We start from the raw sequence: 20985 nt of genomic DNA, 5'->3' as shown, positions 1-20985 counted from the left end.
ACTAAGGGACAGAGAGGTAGGGGAGAACACTAAGGTACAGTGGGGCAGGGGAGATCTCAGGGTGACAGGGGAGAGAACAAAGGGACAGGAGGGGATGGGAGAGCGCCAAGGACAGGAGGGGAGAAGGGAGAGCACTAAGGGTGTCCGTGTATCTGTGAGTATATGTGTGCCAGTGTGTGTGTATTTGTGAGTGTCTGTGTATCTGTGAGTGTTAGTGTGTATAATTGCCATGTTTAATTGCCGTGTTGGCACTTTGAGGAAAAAAAGTTTGTTTGTATTGAGGTTTGGGCACTCTGGCTCAAAAATGTTTGCCATCACTGCCCTATAATATTAAAAACACCATTTAGACAACCTGGCCCCGGCTTGCCCTCGTAAATATAGTAAAATCTTACCTTTATTCCAGTCTACTGCTGCTGGCTCTCCACCAGGTCTACCTGCTTGGCTGACATAATCAGAAGTGAGCGTGATAAAAACCTGGTAGGGTTGAAACATTGTTGCTTTTGCCATTTTAAAGCTGCTATTTTTTTTATCCCGAGTGCCTGAACCGTTATTTGTTCTGCATATCTACCTGGGTTATTTGATGAGTGCGGTATCCAGTACGTCTCTATAATAAGAAGTGGGGACCTGAGCCAATCACAATTCTTTCCGATAGGGAATGATTGGATAGGCAGATAATGTCAAGGTGACAGATCAGAAGCAGAGCCAGCACGAGCCAAAGACAGCCCTGGTCAATCAGCATCTCCTCAATGCATCTCTATGAGAAAAGTTTAGTGGTGTCTCCATGCAGAAGGTGGAGACACTAAATGGCAGTGCTGCACACTATGCAGCACTACCCCAGGAAGCACCTCTAGTAGCCATCTGAGGAGTGGCCACTGGAAGTATCCCTAGGTTGTTATGTAAATACTGCATTTTCTCTGAAAAGACAGTGTTTACAGCAATAATCCTGAAGGGAATGAATGACTATACTAACCAGAACAAATACAATAAGCTGTAGTTGGTCTGGTGACTATTGTGTCTCTTTAAGGCTATGCGATAAAGCTCTCTGCAACCAGATCCAAAGATTCTGTTATAAAATTACAAAGTCTTCCAGGAATAATATAAACACAATACTGTTACTGGAGGAGGACGACACTGCATTCTGCTGTTTTTGGACTGCACTGTTCTGGTCTGGCTGACAGGATCTCACTGTGTGTAAAACAGGGCCTGTACTCCCTGGGTGAGAGGCCAGCTATCAAGAACCTCTGCAGACCATTCAGTGGTTTTAGAGCATGTCAGTGGTGATAAGGGAGTGGGAAATATCCCCCTGATAATAAGGACCAAGAGGCAAAAGAAGCATCCACATACCCTCCAGTACTCAGTGCCACCTCTGCGTACACATTAATTTTAGAGGTGTAAGTGGGGGTGTGTCTTTAAACTAATATAAATGTTTTTAGATGATCCATTGTTCTTCTTCTAAATCACATTATAGTTGCATAATAACATATGTTACCTACAATTTTCAAGAATAGCCCACTTCTGGCCACACCCACGCTGCTAAATTAAATTGTCCCTCTTTAACCATTTAAAATGTTGTGACGTATGTATGTATTTGTATGCTTGTATCAACCTGAGTGTGCATATCTGTGGGTTTGTGCATCTGTGTTAATATGTATCTCTGTATCATTCTTTGTGTATCTCTTTGAGTGAATCTGTGTATGAGTGTCTGTTCATTAGTGTGATAGTGTGTGCATGCCTCTGTGTATCTGTGCTTGACAGTATACACATATTTCTGTGTGTGGCAGCATGCCTCTGTGTGCATGTGTGAATAAGTCACCCTCATGCATCAACACAAATACACCCTTGCATTCAAACATCAATGTTCAACATCCATACACCCCTGCAGTCAAATGCAAATACACCCTTGCATTCCCACACACATTCCATACAAAACCTACATTGTGCAATTTGTATATGTTTGAAACATATCTATTTTTACACTAAAATGTTCCTTGAGCTAACTAGTATATAAAAACTTGTATATAAATAACTTTTCTGTAATGTTTTTGGCAACCCCTTCTATTGAATTCACCCCACCATATGTAGTTCAATTCATGGGGGAAAAAACCACAAGCAAGCCATAAACAAGCTACTGTATAGCTACTATCAGTTTGGACAGCAATTCCATAAATTTATTTTTAAACTGCTCCTGAGTACTGAATTACATTTCCTACTATCTCTGCTTTTTGATCAGGCTTCAGTTTTGTAACATATAATAATCACCTTATTTATATATATATATATATATATATATATATATATATATATATATATATATATATATATATATATATATATATATATTAAGATGAAAACTTGGCACTCTCTTTCCGAAACGAAAAATATGTATAACTTGCCTGGGTGCGAATCTCTGGCGTCAAATATATAAACAAAATGGAGAAATCAAGATGCACTCACAGGTCTTCGTATATGTGGAAAAAACTGGTGCTTTATTAATCCATATGTAGTGTACAAAAAAGCCGAGTTATATATGTGGTGCACAAGTCGGTTGTGGTGTGCCGAAACCGACATTCGGGTAGGCCTGTAAAAGAACAAACAAAAGAACAAAAGAAAACAATTAAAGCAGTGTAGAGTCCCCTCCTCTTCTTATCTCCCTGCCCTCCCCCCGTTCATAAGACAGTTCTTTTCCACCTCCGTCCACTTTACGAGCTACTGGTACGGACGAACTATACAGTGACAGGACCGCGAACACACACGTCCACACTCAGGCCGTTCACGATAGAGGTCCTACCCTAACTATAGGTCAATCATATGACCCAGACATACTTGGAAGTAGGGCATCGGTTACTCAGACCTACCCTCTTGACCCGTAACCTCTAGGGAGACAGCCTAAGTTTGGCTATAAAAGTTCTAAGTGCGCAGTTGCGCCTGTTCAGCTCAATCCACGTACCTGGGCTTGAAATATGACGTTAACCACACAGAAGTGAGTAGGTTTGGCAACCTAGGAAACATATACCCTGGATCACGGGTGACAATAGGCTAACAAGGCTTCGACCACAGGCTACTAGGGCCTGAATGGCACCCACTGCTGCCGATAGCTAGCATTCCATCTGTATTAACCACTACTGTTCATTCCGCAAAAGTTGTAACAGCATCATTGTATGGTATTTTGTATTGTTTTTTCTCGTTTGAACCTTAATAAAAACACAGAATGCCAAAAAAAAGCAGTGTAGAGTGCAAAGTGCAGTAAGTGCTCAAGTGGTAAGTGATTCAATCAACCCTTGATTGAACTTGGAGGGGAGGACTGTTTTCCAGTTTGGGTTAGCTTTTCAGCATAGAACACCCACGAAGGTGTTACTTAGGAGCTGCAACTTTTTAGGTTAAGTAGGTGGATAGACAGCAGTTCTGCTTCATTATAGCAGCTTAGAACACCCACAAAGGTATTTCCTATGAGCTGCAGATTGTTGAGTAAGTAGTCAGATAGACAGAAGTTCTGCTTCACCACAGTAGCACTGAACACCCAGAAAGGTATATCCTAAGAGCTGCTTTGTCTAAATTCAGCAGGTGGATGAACAGGAATCCTGATTTATACAGTGGTAGTGACCACTTTAAATAATCTATTTTGAGATTTCCCTCTATATCATCCCCTGGCTTATCCTTATCTCCTAACCCACCTGTCCTCTAGCCCCCAATATTGTGCAGTTTTCCTCTTAGTGGATGAGATATAGTGCACTGCATAGCGAACTATCCCCATGTGGTACTTTATTTTTTTTGATGCAGTAGCAATACTCAGTCTGTTTGGATGCTCTGAACAATCAGTATCCATAGGTAATGGATACCCAGGGGCAATTTACCCACATACTTAGAGGCAACTGCACACTGCTCCCCAGCTAGGTATTTTGGATCATTTGTATCTTTTTATCCTTTGACTACAATAAAGTTTGCCTTTCACTTTAGATACTTTGTTCCAAATCAGCCTACTGGATGAATTGCATGTATATATCCTACCAAGTTATTGTAGATACATTAGTTAGCTTTTCATTATTATTTAAATTCCACTTTTAATCTCCCCTTTGTTTGGGATCCCCCCTTTTTTTCAAATACTGTATTATTTTCAGGGTTCAAGCCCAGGGTGGGTCTGGTACTTACCACACTGACCACTTTGTTCTAAGTCCAAGTTAATCTTAGACTCAGTGACATTGTTTTTCCTTCTCTGAACAACAACACATGGCATATTACACCATGTCCACTAGAAAGTGGCAACTGTCTAAATTTTCTCACTGTAGAATGATGGACTTGTAACTTGTATGGTCTTGTAACCCTTCCCAGGTTGAAAGGCACCAACAATTGCTTCTCTAAGACCTTCACTGATGTCCTGTATCTTTCAGACCAGCAAACTGCTAAAACCTCAGCTTTTATAGAGGTGGTCACACTTGCTGATGATCAATTACCAGGGGTACCAGCATAGCAGAGCATCGCATAATATGGCAGGTGACCCCCAAGGATTACCTGTACTAATTGTTGAAAGACTGGACAAAGTTATATCTGTAAAGGAGCTAGTCCATGCTTGCCTGACTTACCTGATTTAAGGGGAGAGGGAGATGAAGCCTTGGGGATGGTGTCACAAGATACATTTCCAAAATGCAGAGTTTAGGATAGCAATGGACGAAACAAGGAAATAATGTAATACCGGGCCTTAGAATGGCCAGAGTTAACATTAGACAGATAGAAAAGGGTAGTCAGTAACAAGCTGAGGTCAGGGTAACAGAGAGACAGCAAAAACAATAACTAGCCAGAGTTAGGTATATGGTAATTAGTCAAATGGACAAACAACACAGGAGAGGGTTGAAGATAAACGCAGGGTCAGTAACAAAGCCAAGGTCAATAGCAGAATAATACAAAATAGATCAAGGAATGCACTAGTAATAACAATAGGGCACAGTAGATAGAGCTAGGGAAGTTTAAATACCTTCATGTAAAATTTGGTTGGACCACGTCATGCCTGCAACCCCAAATTGTGCATGCATGAATGTACCTGGATGACATGGACCAATGGGAATGACTTGGGGCTCCCATTGCCCCTTTAAGAACGTCCTATCTGGGCGATTGTTCATTACGGTCCTACTCAGGTTCTAACCGAATGTGACTCGTTTGGATGCAGCAGTTCTTGATCCACGTGCAGCTCGAGCGGAAGACCCTGGCTGGTGCAAGGATCAGGTGAGTAATATCACAGAGGAATTGATGGGCATGTGGGGGAGAGGGAAGTGGTGCTGGGTAAGAGAGAGGTAGATATAGCTGGCTGGGAAAGGGAGATGGAGCTGAGGAGTGGGAGAGAGATGGAACTGGGGGGAGAGAGTCAGATGGAACTGAGGAGTGAGACAGAGCAGGACCTATGTAGGAGAGACGGAGATGTAGCTGAGAGTTGAGAGGAGCTGAGGGGGATGGAGGGGAAGAAAGGAGATGAGCTGGTGTGAGGGAGATTGAACTGGGGGAGAAAGGGAGATGGAAATGGGAGGGGTAGAGAGAGATGGAGATGATCGGTTAGAGAGGGAGATGACTCTGAGGGTGGGATCTGAGATGTAGCTATGATGTAGCTATGATCTATGGAGCTATGGATCTGAGATGTAGCTAGATGGAGCATATGGGGATGGAGAGGAGAGAGGAAGATGGAGCTGGGGAGAGGTAGATGGAGCTGGATGGGAGAGAGGGAGATGGAGTTGAGGGGTTAGAGGGCATGCAGCTCAGGTGGAGTGAGCGAGATGGAGTTGGGTGGAGAGGGAGATAGAGCTAGGGGTATAGGGGGAGATTGAACTGGGGGAAGAGAGTGAGATGCTGCCTTTAAGCAGTGGCTTTCAGGGCAGCTGTGCCATCATCAGAAGGGTGCAGCCCATAATCTGTTAACGGGTTGGCCATGCTTTATGATCTTCCAGGGTCCCTGTAATGATATGTGGTCTGGTTGGGCACATTATAAAATCTGGTGATGGCATGGACCCCTTACAAGGTACAGACTCACCACATATAGGGCAGACTAGGAGAAAGTGATGTCTGATCTATTCTGCCCAGTTTGTATCTGGGTATGTGTGTGTATCTCCATGAGTGTGTCTGGAATGTATATGTGTGTGAGTATGTATCTATGAGCCTAGATGCATGTGTATGGGTATGTGTGGGTTGGTGGAGGCTCAGTGACTGTGTTTGTAAAAGGTCATAAGTGTTATGATGGCATCCCTGCAGGATGGACTGAGAGTCGAGACAGCTTGATATACCAGCACCCACTGGTTGGAAACTGTGCCACATGCAGCGGGGAACGGGAAGGCATCCCCACCCCTAGACACCAATCACCCATGCCATTTAATTTTATTATCATTTGGACTTTTTATTCATTGGATGGGTGTCAGTGGGGGCCTCATGTTCAAGTTTCACCTAAGAACTCACAAAGTGTAGAGCTTCGTATATCTATAAACATGTATTTGCCCCAAAATTCCTAGCACGGTGGCATCAACAGTGATGATATATTTTATACTTGTCACTAAGTTTTAAGTTGCTTGTAGAATTAAGAATTGTGTAACAATAGAAATCTTTAACCAAATATTTTAATGATGTGGTTTATGAAAAAACCTATGTGTGTTGGACACCTTCATATGTATTTCTTATTTATTTCAGACTTGTTAATTTCATAAAGTCAGTACTGAGTTATGGTCCTATCTTAACCCTCCATCCTCTTTTCGTACAGTTTTCATGTAGGTAGTGGATGCAATGATCCTCGGGCATATGCTCAGTCCATCGCAGATGCCCGCTTGGTCTTTGAAATGGCATCTGAATTTGGGCACAAAATGAGACTACTGGATATTGGAGGGGGTTTTCCTGGGTCAGAGGACTCTAAAATCAGATTTGAACAGGTAAGTCCCTTTTCTCATCAGATAGCTTGCAAAAACTCTATCAACGATTTGTTCTGGACTAGTAATAACATGTTCCTTTACTCAGATTGCTGATGTAATAAATACAGCACTAGACCTGTATTTCCCAGAAAGCTCTGCTGTGGATATAATTGCTGAGCCAGGGAGGTATTATGTGGAATCTGCATTCTCCCTGGCTGTTAACATCATTGCCAAGAAAGAAGTACAGATAGAAACATCTGGATCAGATGGTAGGTATGGATTCCACGTCATTCGAAGTGCAGGGTATCATTTTAATACACTGCATTAATTTTGTAAGAATGTAAAATAATATATTCATATTTACAGAAAGACAATTTCAAATAGTTTTAGTAATTCGTATTTGTATTATTATCTTTTTTTAGGTGAAGGTAATGGCATCAACAAACAGATATTTTATTATCTCAATGACGGTATCTATGGATCATTCAGTTGCATATTCTTTGAGCATGGCGATGTAAAACCCATTGTCCACAAGGTACAGAAACAGATACTTCGTGGAAAAACATGCATTCACATTGCAATTATGATGAGTTATTACTCATATAAAGGTCAGCCAGCCTATAACTAAGCACCCTGTGCATTATACTCTCAAGTAGTCGAGTGCCAAAGCACAACACATTTTAAAAAGCAAATATCATTGTATGCACTATATTTGGAGGAAATAGGAAACAAAGCAAGTTAGGCAAGGGCGCAGAAAGGGATGAATTTGGCTAATTATGATTACTATTGCTTATGCTAATAATTAATTAAAACACAAAAACACCCAGCACAATGAATTGAAACCCGACCTATGCATTACACCTAACATTTGAGAGCTTCAATATTACTTTAAATGGGCGCTCTTCTGTCCAAATACAAAATTAAAACAAATCTCTGCTTAGTAGATATACCCCAAATGAAAACTTGCATGCATTTATTTATGCTTTTTTTCATTGAGGATTTATCTAAAAACAGCTTGTAAAAACTGCAGATCACTTATCAGCTGTTTGTATCTGGGTATGTGTGTAGCTCCATGAGTGTGTCTGGAATGTATATATGTGTGTAAGTATGTATCTATGAGCCTAGATGAATGTGTATAAGTATGTGTGGGTTGGTGGAGGCTCAGTGACTGCCTTTGCAAGCCTTCCTCTTCTAACTGAAGACTTGCTTGTGTGACTGTTTAATCACAGACTTTCCAATACACTCAATGAGAAGTCTTTGCAAGGCAGGTGCTCTGGGATATTGCTGCTGTGTTGAACTTGCCCTCGCCAGGAGCTTGTGGAGGAGCCTGCTTGCTAGCCTCCTGCCTCAGGACTGCTAAAAGGCTATTGAAAGACTGTGCAGACCACCTCTGAGCTTACTGACCCTTGTTAACCTCTCCTGACAGTTCTATCAGTGTGGGTTCTAATTGTGCGGCTGGGTGGCCGCTGTTCGTATGCACAAACGCGTTGATACTGTGTGGCGGCCATCTTGTTCGTGGTGTTTGGGGGTCGATCTCGTGGAACAAAAATCGGACACTGAAACTCCTGAACACCGCTGAACTTCCCAACACACGTCAGGAGAGCTTCATTCGCTAGGTTTGTTCGTATGGTTAATACGAACAAACGCTACCAAAAAGCCAGAGTGTGCGCAGTGGCCCGAGAGCCTCGCCACTGCGCACACTGCCCAAACAGCTCCCCATAGACACACTGCCTCCACAGCCCCCATAGACACACTGCCCCCACAGCCCCCCATATACACACTGCCCCCACAGTCCCCATATACACACTGCCCCCACAGCTCCCAATAGACACCTTACCCCCACAGCCCCCCATATACACGCTGCCCCACCACACACAGTGCCCCCCCATATACACACTGCCCCCGCAGCCCCCATATACACACTGCACCCCACACACACTGCACCCCACACACACTGCACCCCCACACCCACTTCTCCCCATACACACACTGCACCCCCACACCCACTTCTCCCCCATACACAGTGCTCCCCATTCAAACACTGCACCCCCACACAAACACTGCACCCCATACACACACTTCCCCAACTGCACTCCCATACACACACTGGCCCCATACACACAGTGCTCCCACTGCACCCCACATAAACACACTGCACTCCCATGCACACACAATACCCCTCACACAAACACACACTGCCCCTCCTACACACAGTGCTCCCACTGCACCCCCATATACACACTGTCCCACATACACACACTGCACCCCTCGCACATGCACTGCCTCCCGTACACACGCAAAATCTGCATCCCTCACACACACTGCCTCCCATACCCACCCTGCATCCCTCACACACTCAGTGCTTCCAATACACACACACACACACACACACTAATACTAGTTCTAGAGGCCCTATCCTGACAGACCCCATGTATTTTGTCAAACTGTTCTTAAACTCTGGGAGGGCGCCACGGCACTCCTGGCACCATGAACACTACAGAGAGCTGTAGTGGTTATTATGCCTGGATTGTTTCTTTAAATAAACTATAAGTGCCCCTCCCGAGATAAGGCTCTGGACCCGCCAGAGAGTGTGCGTTCGGTATTTCGTTCACATGGAACTCCCGAGTTGACCGGCCAAAAGCACAAATGCGCTAGAACTGTATTGGGCATAGGACCATGCGTGCGGCTGGTCATTGGTTGGTGGCAGCAGTGGGATGGTCCCCTTCCTTGGATCCAGAGTGGAGCAGCAGTAAGCAGGATTGGAGAGGCACTTGGGAGAATGGAACAGACTAGCCCCTGGGCAGCGCTTCCATTCAAGGAGGAGAGTGACCTGGAATGAAGAGATGTAGTCCGAAAGGAATGCTGGTACGATGCCCTGGATGGGGGCCCAGCTTCGGCGGGAGGTGAGCCTTCCTGGTGTAGCACACAACTGGCAGGAACAAGTGGCCTAAAGGATGGCCCAGGACTGAGTGGTTAAGGCACATTGAGTCCCTAGTCGATACGGAACTGATTGTACGCAGTCCAGCGGTACATTTGGATGGCCCTGGTCTGTTGTGGAAAGCCTGTATGGAGGACATTGACTTCAGTAGTCCTGCAGAGTTGCAGTTTTGGGCTATCTATGGTTAACGTGAAGTAATGCTACAGTGCCCTAGAGTTATTGGGAATGGGACAGATCTGGTTACCATGGAGTAGGAGTTGGAACAAGACTACCTAGAACTGATAGACTCTTTTCAACAACAGGACATTGACATGGAGCTGATGGACTGTACAACACCGGGAGAGTTGAGTTTCATCCTTCCTCCTTCCTGAAGCAGTGTCCATCACCAGGAGACAGGAACCTGGCGGGAGGGTACAAATGGGACCTTGGTCTCTGTACCTGGAGAGCAAGGAGGCTGGGTGGCTGACCCAGACCTGCTACACCCCGGGTGGGAAGAATTGGCTACTGTACCCACTGCTGCACACCCAGCTCCAGAAGCAGGAGATCTGATTGACTTGTCTTGGGAAGACATCCAGCTGGCCAGGTCCCTACACCAGCCCTACAGGAATGCAGAGCAGTTTTCCCAGATCTCCATCAGCAGGGTAAGCTCTAGGGAGAGGAGAAAACCGGTCCCTCTCCCCATCACAGTTGGAGATACCGGGAGTGTGGACAGTCTGTCCTACTCCCTAGCTGTAGCCACCTTGCAGGGAGAAGAGACAACCGGTCTCTCTCCCTAGCGGAAGCCGGCGATACCGGGAGTGGAGACAGCTGGTCCCTTTCCCCAACCACAGCGGAAGCTCATCAGAGTGGGGATGGATGGTTCCCCTCCCCAGTGGCGGTGCCTGTTATCCAGTGAAAGGACACCTGACAGGAATGGAGCAGGTGGGAGGTCTCTGCACCAGACCTACAGCCGGATGCAGGGCTGGAGGAGGATACAGGCGGTCCTTCTCCAAAACAGCCTGGTGAGAGCCTAGGAGAAGAGGGTGTCGTCCCTCCTCAACCACAGCGGGAATACAAGGGGGAGAGGGGATTGATCCCTGTTCCCAGCAGAATAGTCCTAACCGGGGGTAGTGGAGGGGATGGCAATCTCCACTGGCCCCCTACCAGCGGAAGAGCTGGCATCAGGGAAGCTACCTGTCCCGTTGTTCCGGGGCCTGACTACACACAGGCCACCCCAGCAGAAGCACTGGCTACGAGGCAGAGCGCTGCTGGACTCTGCCCACCAAGCACTGACCAGGGGTGATAGGCACTACCCGCACAGTAACTTGGAACTGACAGGACAGAGCCTGGAGCAGGAAGCTGCCAGGTTAGCTGGATGTTTATAGGTGGGCTTCCCGACTAACTCAGGTACCAACCAACAGGAGGTCTGGTACCTGGTTAGTCTTACCTTGGGGGGGGAGATATGTGGCGAACTTGCCCTCGCCATGAGCTTGTGGAGGAGCCTGCTTGCTAGCCTCCTGCCTCAGGACTACGGGCCATGCTAAAAGGCTATTGAAAGACTGGGTTCTGCCTCAGAACTACGGACCACCTCTGAGCTTATTGACCCTTGTTAACCTCTCCTGACAGTTCTATCAGTGTGGGTTCTAATTGTGCGGCTGGGTGGCCACCGTTTGTAAGCACGAACGCGTAGGAACTGTGTGGCGGCCATCTTGTTCTTGGGAATGCAGGCAGCTGTGTTTGGGCGTCGATCGAGTGGGACTAAATACAGGCACTAAAACTCCTGGACACTGCTGAATTTGGACGAACGCCTGCTCCTTCCGGAGAGTGCCATTCGGTAGGCTTGTTCATATGGTTAATACGAACAAAACGCTACCAAGAAGCCACAGTGTGCATTCTGTATTTCTTTCACATGGAACTCCCGACGTTGAACATCCAAAAGCACAAATGCCCTGGAACTGTTTTGGGCATAGTATGTGTGATGAGTCACAGAGTGGCGTTTCAGCTCTGTTCATGAGATCTGAGCTCCTTTCGGATATGTTGGGCGCTCAGATCCAGGCAATCCGGGGATGTAGAGACTGTGGGGGTTCATATGTGAGAAATATGTGTTTTTATAGTTTTTCATATTTGTTATTGTTTTTGCTGAGTCATGGTGACACTAATTCTTGGGCATATTGTGGGTGTGTTTATGGGTGTGTTCTGGGTGTGTCTACTGATTATGTATAAATGTGAGTCATTTGGCTGGGAATAAACAGTTCTTCTTCACCCTTCACTAAGCTTTGGCTCATGTTTGGGTAATACTGCGGTTACCCCTTCAGCAATACTATAATCACTGGCAGCTATAATCACTCTGGAGCTATCACAACTAGGAAGGGGCAACCACAGGCAGCAGAAACCCATCTTCTGGAGGGTATACCGCCACAGCTGCCTCTTGAGTTCAGAGCAAACCAAACCAGGAAATAAGAGGACCTGTTGTCTACTTGAAAGTCATGGGGGTGAAACCAATATAATTTATACAAGTGTCAATTTCGATTGAAATCTGCACTTATTTCCAAACTGAAAAAATAAGACACTCTTCACACATAAAGCGTTTCAGCAAGCTAATCTAAGTTAGGGGTCTGGAGTGTTCCTTAAAGTACTTCTGTGGCTGCTAATTAACTGTTATACAAATCTTTGGTTAGATGTCAACATGTCTTGCAGTTTAGTACTGTTGAAGGTATGATATTGTCCTCCTATTCATACCCGGTTCTTGTGATTGTTACATAATATATGCTGTCATGCAGATCAAACTCACTATCTGTTCTTTTCACAGAAGCTTTCCCCAGATCAGCCCATCTATAGCAGTAGTCTGTGGGGACCAACCTGTGATGGTTTGGATCGGATCGCTGAACATCTCAGGTTGCCTGAACTTTATGTTGGGGACTGGCTTTTATTTAACAACATGGGAGCCTATACAGTGGCAACTTCTTGTTCTTTCAATGGCTTTCTTCCACCCCCGATCCACTTTGCTATGTCACGTCAAACCTGGTAAACAAAAGCCTTATGTTTTCGTGCACAATTTATATCCATAAACATGGCTATAGAGTAGAAAATATTAGTCTGTACACACAATAACAAAAACCATGAGTATTAAAGTACATAAAGGATTTAATCAGAAGTTAACTAATCTGACATTATGTGAAAATAATTTTAATTAAATAAATAATGCAATGTCAATCTTACAGATTGAACATACATAATGCATTAGATTTAACTACATTGCAGGGGAAATGAGAGGGATATAAAATGTGAACATGAAACTGGGAACATTTTTAACCATAACTAATCCATTAACATACATCAAAAAAAAAAAAGAACAGCTCATGACAAGTGATATAGTACAGTAAATGGGGTTACATCATAAGGCATCTGATGCCATCAGCTCAAAGTGTGTTATCAGCTGATCAACATTGTACAAATTAACACCATTTAACTAACCCAATATGTTGACTCAGGTTGCCTTATAATTAAACCACAGCCACAAATTTTCTCTAGAGTTAGTGTTTAGCATAAAACTCACAGATGGAGGAATTAAAAAATACATTTAATACACACCATGGGTTCAATGTAGAATTTTTAGAGACATGGAAGACAGACTTGGCATTTCTCATTTTCCTTACATTAGTACCTACTCTGTTAGGGCACCCCGATGGCAATGAATTTCAAGGGGGGCCAGTCAACATTGCAGTGCTTTAATAGCGTGACCGGGTCCCCTATGATGATGTCAGAGCTGGGAGGAATTGACTGCCCTCGCCACTTCCTCCCAGCTATCACCCCCTTCACCTTGCCACATTCACAATAACTCCCCCAATCCTATCACTCACCCATGCCATACTCACCTCCCATCACTCTGCCATATTCACCCTATCTGTGAGGAACTGACTCTGCTGGGTTTCGAACCCTGGTTTACACACTGCTTTTTGGCCTATAAAAGCCACTTCCTGTCTCTGTACCTTTGCCAGATTATTGTGGTTCCTGTACTCTCTAATCAAGCTTGTTCCTGTTTCTCCTACCTGTTGCTGAATTTGGACCGTTTTGACTTTGCTGCTTCTCCTTCCCACTGACCTCGGCTTGCCTCACGACGATTATCATCTCTCTGTTCCAGTCTCCCATCTCTGCTTAAGACCAGACGGCCATTCAAGGCTCAGGGGCAGGGGGTCCAGGGCAATTTTTGCACCAGGACCCTGTGGTTTCTAGTTAGGCCTCTGATGGGAGACTTTAGTTATGGAGAAAGGTTAACAAATGTAAATTTGTTTTGTTTAGGCAAACTGTGCATCAGAGGGGGTATGATAATATAATACAAATATATATTCAAGATCAATACAAACTGGTGTATTAAAAGTCTATCTATTAACAGGACTATACATAGGATACAAGGTCACCCATTTAAACTGGAAGAAAGGAAAGGTTTCTTTACAGTAAGAACAATAAACATGTGGAATTATCTGCCTGAGAAGGTGGTTTTGTCAGAGTATTTACAGATTAAGGAGCGACTGTATGAATCAAAAACATGCCATTCATATTTAATATGTAGGGTAACAGTTTCTTGAAATTTGTAAAGAAATATGTAGATTGGATAGTTCCCCTTTAAACAAATATAAGGGGAAACTCCCAATCCGACTGGTATTTGAAAAAGAACACTAGTTGTACAAGGTATAAGCCTTGGGTGAGTACCAAAAAGAAGTAAAACAGGTATTTTATAGGGAAAGCATAATGACACTGGATAATTATGTATCCTAGCCTAAACAGTGATACACTGTAACTTTATTGAAAAAAAACCGTAGAGAGGATACAATATAACCGTGTCCAAGAAATGCTTAGAGCCCTTAGAGAACCTCCCCTTTCAAAGTGGAAAGATCTCAGTATCCGAATGACAATAAAGGCATTAAAATGCTAGGATATAGAGATAAATTACTATTGAGTAATCCACAGAAAGGAGAGGAAAACAATTAGATACCTTAATTACATATAAAAGTTAGATAGATGGGGTAGTAGGGACAGTATAACATAGTCTAAGAAGAGGTGCCCAAACTGACCGTTAGTACGGAGTCTGGGGTTACTAGTAGTAAGGATAAGGGATGGTAGGATGGGATATAGACAGTGGTATCCACAATTGAATAGAGGAGAGGCAACCCTTAAAAAATCGCCACTGTTCTAAACTCCTGTCCACTCCCCCCCCAAAAAGCACCTTCATGGGTGTTCTATTCCTTATAGATAGTAAAAATTGCCTAACGCAGCTGAGGATAGAGTGGATGTGGTGGTATGAATAATGCGATAAGGGATTGAAAATTCCCAGTAAACACCACTATACTAAACTCCTATAGACTCCCCCCAACACCTTCGTGGGTGTTCTATCCTTGTTAGGTCGCTATGCTCTGTCCCCTTGAAGTACCATTATCCAACTAATCCAGCTTCTAAAGAACAACCAGCAAACATTAATTTAACGAAAAAAAGATAAGTGAATAAGTGTCAAAAAGGAGGATTCCCTCGTGCATCTTAAAGTGCTCCGTGAGTGAGTGGATTCCACTCACTCACGGAGCACTTTAAGATGCACGAGGGAATCCTCCTTTTTGACACTTATTCACTTATCTTTTTTTCGTTAAATTAATGTTTGCTGGTTGTTCTTTAGAAGCTGGATTAGTTGGATAATGGTACTTCAAGGGGACAGAGCATAGCGACCTAACAAGGATAGAACACCCACGAAGGTGTTGGGGGGAGTCTATAGGAGTTTAGTATAGTGGTGTTTACTGGGAATTTTCAATCCCTTATCGCATTATTCATACCACCACATCCACTCTATCCTCAGCTGCGTTAGGCAATTTTTACTATCTATAAGGAATAGAACACCCATGAAGGTGCTTTTTGGGGGGGGAGTGGACAGGAGTTTAGAACAGTGGCGATTTTTTAAGGGTTGCCTCTCCTCTATTCAATTGTGGATACCACTGTCTATATCCCATCCTACCATCCCTTATCCTTACTACTAGTAACCCCAGACTCCGTACTAACGGTCAGTTTGGGCACCTCTTCTTAGACTATGTTATACTGTCCCTACTACCCCATCTATCTAACTTTTATATGTAATTAAGGTATCTAATTGTTTTCCTCTCCTTTCTGTGGATTACTCAATAGTAATTTATCTCTATATCCTAGCATTTTAATGCCTTTATTGTCATTCGGATACTGAGATCTTTCCACTTTGAAAGGGAAGGTTCTCTAAGGGCTCTAAGCATTTCTTGGACACGGTTATATTGTATCCTCTCTACGGTTTTTTTTCAATAAAGTTACAGTGTATCACTGTTTAGGCTAGGATACATAATTATCCAGTGTCATTATGCTTTCCCTATAAAATACCTGTTTTACTTCTTTTTGGTACTCACCCAAGGCTTATACCTTGTACAACTAGTGTTCTTTTTCAAATACCAGTCGGATTGGGAGTTTCCCCTTATATTTGTTTAAAGGGGAACTATCCAATCTACATATTTCTTTACAAATTATACGCTATTACAAGGGTTCAAGCCCACACTTTAGGTGGAACTGGTACCACCGCCCTGACCCCATATACCGGTCCCTAACTCAACAGCTTGTTGATTAGGGACGACGGGATCTAATACATAGTATTTAACAGTTTCTTGATCCAAGTTCGGAAAAGAAATGTTTTCCTTGGTTGTCAAAAAAATTTGATAATACTTCACACTGGGTTGTTTGCCTTCTTTTGGATCTACAGCAAAAACAGTTGTGAGAAAGATTGAAAAGTGAGTGTTTTTTTTTTCCAGCCTCTGTAACTATGTAATTATCTGTGAGACTAATGAGCCACATTTGGTGTCATCATGCTGTGTGTGATGGCGCCAAATGTGAAGACATTATTTATTTAGTTAGTTAGTTAGTATATATACTAACTGTAGTTATAGTTGTCTAGGTTGAAAAAAAGTCCATCAAGTTCAACCCTGAGGTCCATTCTTCTATTTTGTTGATCCAAAACAAGGCAATAAATGGGAGGGGGGGGGGGAGGGAATTACTCCATAATGGCAATCAGAATTATCCTTGGATCAACAATCCTGTTTACATATATATCAATTATATTCTTGAATATTCTGTATATGCAAAAAAGCATCCAAGCCTTTTTTGAAAATTAACTATAGAATCTGAGAACACAACCTCTTTTACCGGGGAAATCCACATCTTTATTGTTCTTACTGTAGAACCCTTTCTGCTGCTGTAAGTGAAGAAGCCTTTCTTCGATTCTCAATAGGTGACCTCTTGTCTATTGTATATTCCTGCTAATGAACAGGTTAGTACACAGTGGTTTGTACTGACCTTGTATTTATTTCTATAGTGCTATCATATCCCCTTTGATGCGCCATTTTACTAATTAAAATCACACAAACAGAAATAAACAAATACAGTTTTTGTAGCGTTTCCTCATAACTTAATGTTTTCCATCCACCTTGCTAGGTTTATAGCTCGCCTCTGCACTTTTTCTAATATAATTCTTTAAAACTGGTGCCCCAATGTGCACAGCTTATTCAAGGGTGGGGTCTTGCCATTGATTTGTAAAGATGATGGTAGGAGCCGCATTCAACCCCAGTAGCCACCCAGTGCTCAGGAGCAGGACCAGCAATCCCACAACGACAAGGCAACAAAGGAATTCCCCAGGCACTCAAAGTGTTAAAGCCGTAGGCAGTTTTAATAAAAACAAACAAAAAAAAACTAAAACTAAACTGCCTGCAACTTGCCTGCAACTTTAACTTTAAGTTTGCCTGCAAACTGCCTGCAACTTTAACACTTTTAGTCCCTGGGGAATTCCTTTGTTGCATTGATTTGTAAAGAGGCAAAATTATATTTCGGTCACATGAAACACATGAAAACTTTTTTATACATGAAAGCACCTTACTAGTTGGATTGTTGGATACTTTGGTCACAGCTGTTTCAACAGAGTGACAAGCGTGGAATCCAGACTGAAGCGGGTCAAGCAGAGAGTTGGATTTGTGGAAGTCTGTCAATCTTGCATAAACAACTCTCTCAAGGATCTTGGAGGCAAACGGCAATAGCGATATAGGGCGATAGTTGGATGGGGAGTTGGGGTGAAGGAAATGTGCCAGAGCAAAGGGAGAGATTGAAAATTTTAGTGAGAGAAAGTACAAGTGAGGCAGACACAGTGCGGATGAGATATGATGGAATAGGATCAAGGGGACAGGTGGTGGGGCGGGAGGACCGGAGCAGAGCAGAAAGCTCTTCCGTTGTAGTAGGTGCGAATGAGCATAGAACAGTCGAGTGAGTGGGGTTGGGTGATGTATTGGAAGGGGAGGGAAAGAGGTTAGAGATCTCTTCTCTGATTGCAGAAATCTTCTCAGTTAAGTGAGTTGCAAAGTTTGAGGCGGACAGGGTGGTTGGGGAGCAACATGGCAAAGGAGAGCATTGAAAGTGTGAAATAGGCATTTGGGTTGGCGGGACAGAGTATTTATGAGGGTGTTGAAGTAATTTACTTTTGCAGAGGAAAGAGCCAGAGTGTAGGAGCACAGCATAAATGTATAGTGGAGGAAGTCCGGTGCAGAGAGAGACTTTCTCCAACAGCATTCAGCAGTTCTGGAATATTTTTAATCGGGTCAACTTGGTGTGCCAGGGTTGTAATTGGGAACGCTTGCTGTGTTTAAATGTAGGATTTGCCATGATGTAAAGTTGAGAGGAGAAAATGGAGTTGTAGAGTGAGGTTGCAGAGTTAGGGCAAGTGAGATTTGAGATGGGTAAAAGGAGAGTTTGGAGTTTGGTAGAGATTCTGGAGATCAAGGCAGTGGAGGTTTCTGCGAGATTAGAGAGTTGAGGGTGGTGACATTTGGGTACGGAGTATGATGATGTCAAAGGTCAGCAGATGGTGGTCAGATAAAGGAAATGGAACATTGGAGAGATTAGAGGTGGTACAGAGATTGGTGCAGATGAAGTCAAGAATGTTTCCTGATGTATGAGTTGCTGAAGTAGACCACTGTGTGAGGCCAAAGGAGGAGGTTACAGAGACCTGACAGGAGGCATCAGGGCAGTTAAGGTTGTTGATTGGGATGTTAAAGTCCCCAAGTATGAGGGAAGGAGTGCTAGAGGAGAGAAAGTGGGGTACCCAGGAAGTGTAGGATGACCGGGAGGGTTGATAGATTATAGCAATTCTTAAAGGAGTGGGTTTAAATATGCAGACAGTGTGAACTTCAAAGGAAGTAAAAGATAAGGCAGGGGCAGGGAGGATCGGTTGAAAGATACATTGCAGGGAGAGAAGGATGCCTACACCGCCGCCTTTACAGTTGAGTCTGGGAGTGTGAGAGAATTGTAGTCCACCGAAACATAAAGAAGCCGCAGTAGCGGTATCAGAGGAGGAAAGCCAGGTCTCAGTGAGTGCTAGCAGTGTGAGGAAATTAGAGATGATCATACATTGCATAAGCCTATACATGTATACAACAGTGTATGTTCATATGCTGTAATTAAACCACCAATATTTTTGGCCTATGTGAGGTGTTTTTACATTCTGTGAGAACATTGCTGTTTAGTAAATGAGTGAGTGCACTGGATCTTGTATGATATATATGTATACACAGGGCCGCCATCAGGCCCATAACTGTTGTCATGGACCCGGCGGTCCTGGGGGGCCCGGACTGCTTTGGCCCCACAATTACTCTCTGCACCTATATATAGCGATGATCGCTATATATAGGTGCAGCCGCGGGCCCCCCCCCCCCGGCTCCCTATACTTGCAGAGGGGGCCCAGCGGACTGCAGCTGTACTTTACAGCATTTCCCTCTCTCTAACTCCCGCAAGACATGCGGCCGTTAGAGCGTTGCCATGGGTTACCACATCTCGCGGGAGTGAGAGCGAGGGAAATGCTGTAAAGTACAGCTGCAGTCCGCTGGGCCCCCTCTGCAAGTATTGCACTGACACACACACTGCATTCATTGCACTGACACACACTCTGCATTCATTGCACTGACACACACTCTGCATTCATTGCACTGACACACACTCTGCATTCATTACACTGACACACACTCTGCATTCATTACACTGACACACACACTGCATTCATTACACTAACACACACACTGCATTCATTACACTAACACACACTGCATTCATTGCGGGGGGGGGGAGGCCGGGCGGGCGGGCGTGGGGGGCCCAGACCTTGAGCTTTGTCAGGGGCCCCAAAATTTCTGGTGGCGGCCCTGTGTATACACACACCAACATTCAATTGTTACACTCGCTCTTTCTTTTCTGTATGCTAAGAATCCGTTTATCACTATTGTTTCCCTGTTGCTCAGCATCTTTGCTGTTTTGTGCACAAAAGTCATGAATGTGAACATGGTTTCACGTGGACTAGCATTAGAACGTTCATGAGAAAGGGAGTAGGATGAGGAATAGGAGGGGACATAGGAATGGAATTTTAGGGTCAGAGTTGGGGGGAGGTTGAAGAAACCTCCCCAGCTCAAAAGAGTGCCAGAGAAAGCCATCTAAGAACATTTATAATACATTTATTAACATTTAGTGCATAGTTTTCAAACTTTTCTTGCTTTATTTTAGTTTGGATATTTGTGTAAAAGTGTTTGCTGGTTTTGTGAAGTGATGCATGCTCCCTTAAAAACAAAACAGGGAAAATAGAAGAATTCCACTATACTATAGATTGTAAGATCATGTAAGTGCACAGGTTCATGAATATGATATTTTTTTTTCTTTTACCATTTATTATTTGTTTTAGACTGGCTGAATGGAACTTGTAGTGAATGGTAAATGAATGTAACAGTACATTGTGGCTGTAATGTTTTTGTCCTGTCTTTCACAGGGAAGATGTTCAGCTGCTGCAGAAAGGCATCCTGCAATCTGAAGACCTATGAAGGAATGAAAGGCCTTTTCTTAACGAACTGTACTATTTACTAATCTAAATTAAATTAAATGTGGAACTGTGGTGGCTGTTTAGTGAATCTGCCAATTTTGAAAATCATCTTTCTGTGTTTACTGGAGTTGAACATAAGATTATTGACAGGATACTATTAACACTTTTATTACAAATTGGTACATTGAGGATTAATTTTTGACACTAGACTATAAAGAGAAGGGTGAATACATTGTATCACAATATACAAGATATGAAAGAGAGCGCATGTACTAAATAGATGACAGACTAACGTAATA

The 20985-nt window shown here is 43.6% G+C and overlaps 1 protein-coding gene across 1 annotated transcript in view; it reads left to right on the top strand.

Annotated features, from left to right (window-relative positions):
• LOC134612708 (antizyme inhibitor 2-like) overlaps positions 1–20687 on the top strand; it is a 44874-nt gene extending 24187 nt beyond the window's left edge. Inside the window, exons 5-9 of the mRNA XM_063457168.1 lie at positions 6728–6893; positions 6979–7141; positions 7295–7407; positions 12599–12813; positions 20636–20687. Of these exons, the coding sequence (XP_063313238.1) occupies positions 6728–6893; positions 6979–7141; positions 7295–7407; positions 12599–12813; positions 20636–20687 (709 nt within the window). The remainder of the gene's footprint in view (positions 1–6727; positions 6894–6978; positions 7142–7294; positions 7408–12598; positions 12814–20635) is intronic.
• The last annotated feature ends 298 nt before the right edge of the window (positions 20688–20985 follow it).

This window comes from Pelobates fuscus, chromosome 1, assembly GCF_036172605.1.
Source record: "Pelobates fuscus isolate aPelFus1 chromosome 1, aPelFus1.pri, whole genome shotgun sequence".
Classification (NCBI taxonomy): Eukaryota; Metazoa; Chordata; class Amphibia; order Anura; family Pelobatidae; genus Pelobates; species Pelobates fuscus.
This window is presented reverse-complemented; position numbering and strand designations above follow the sequence as displayed.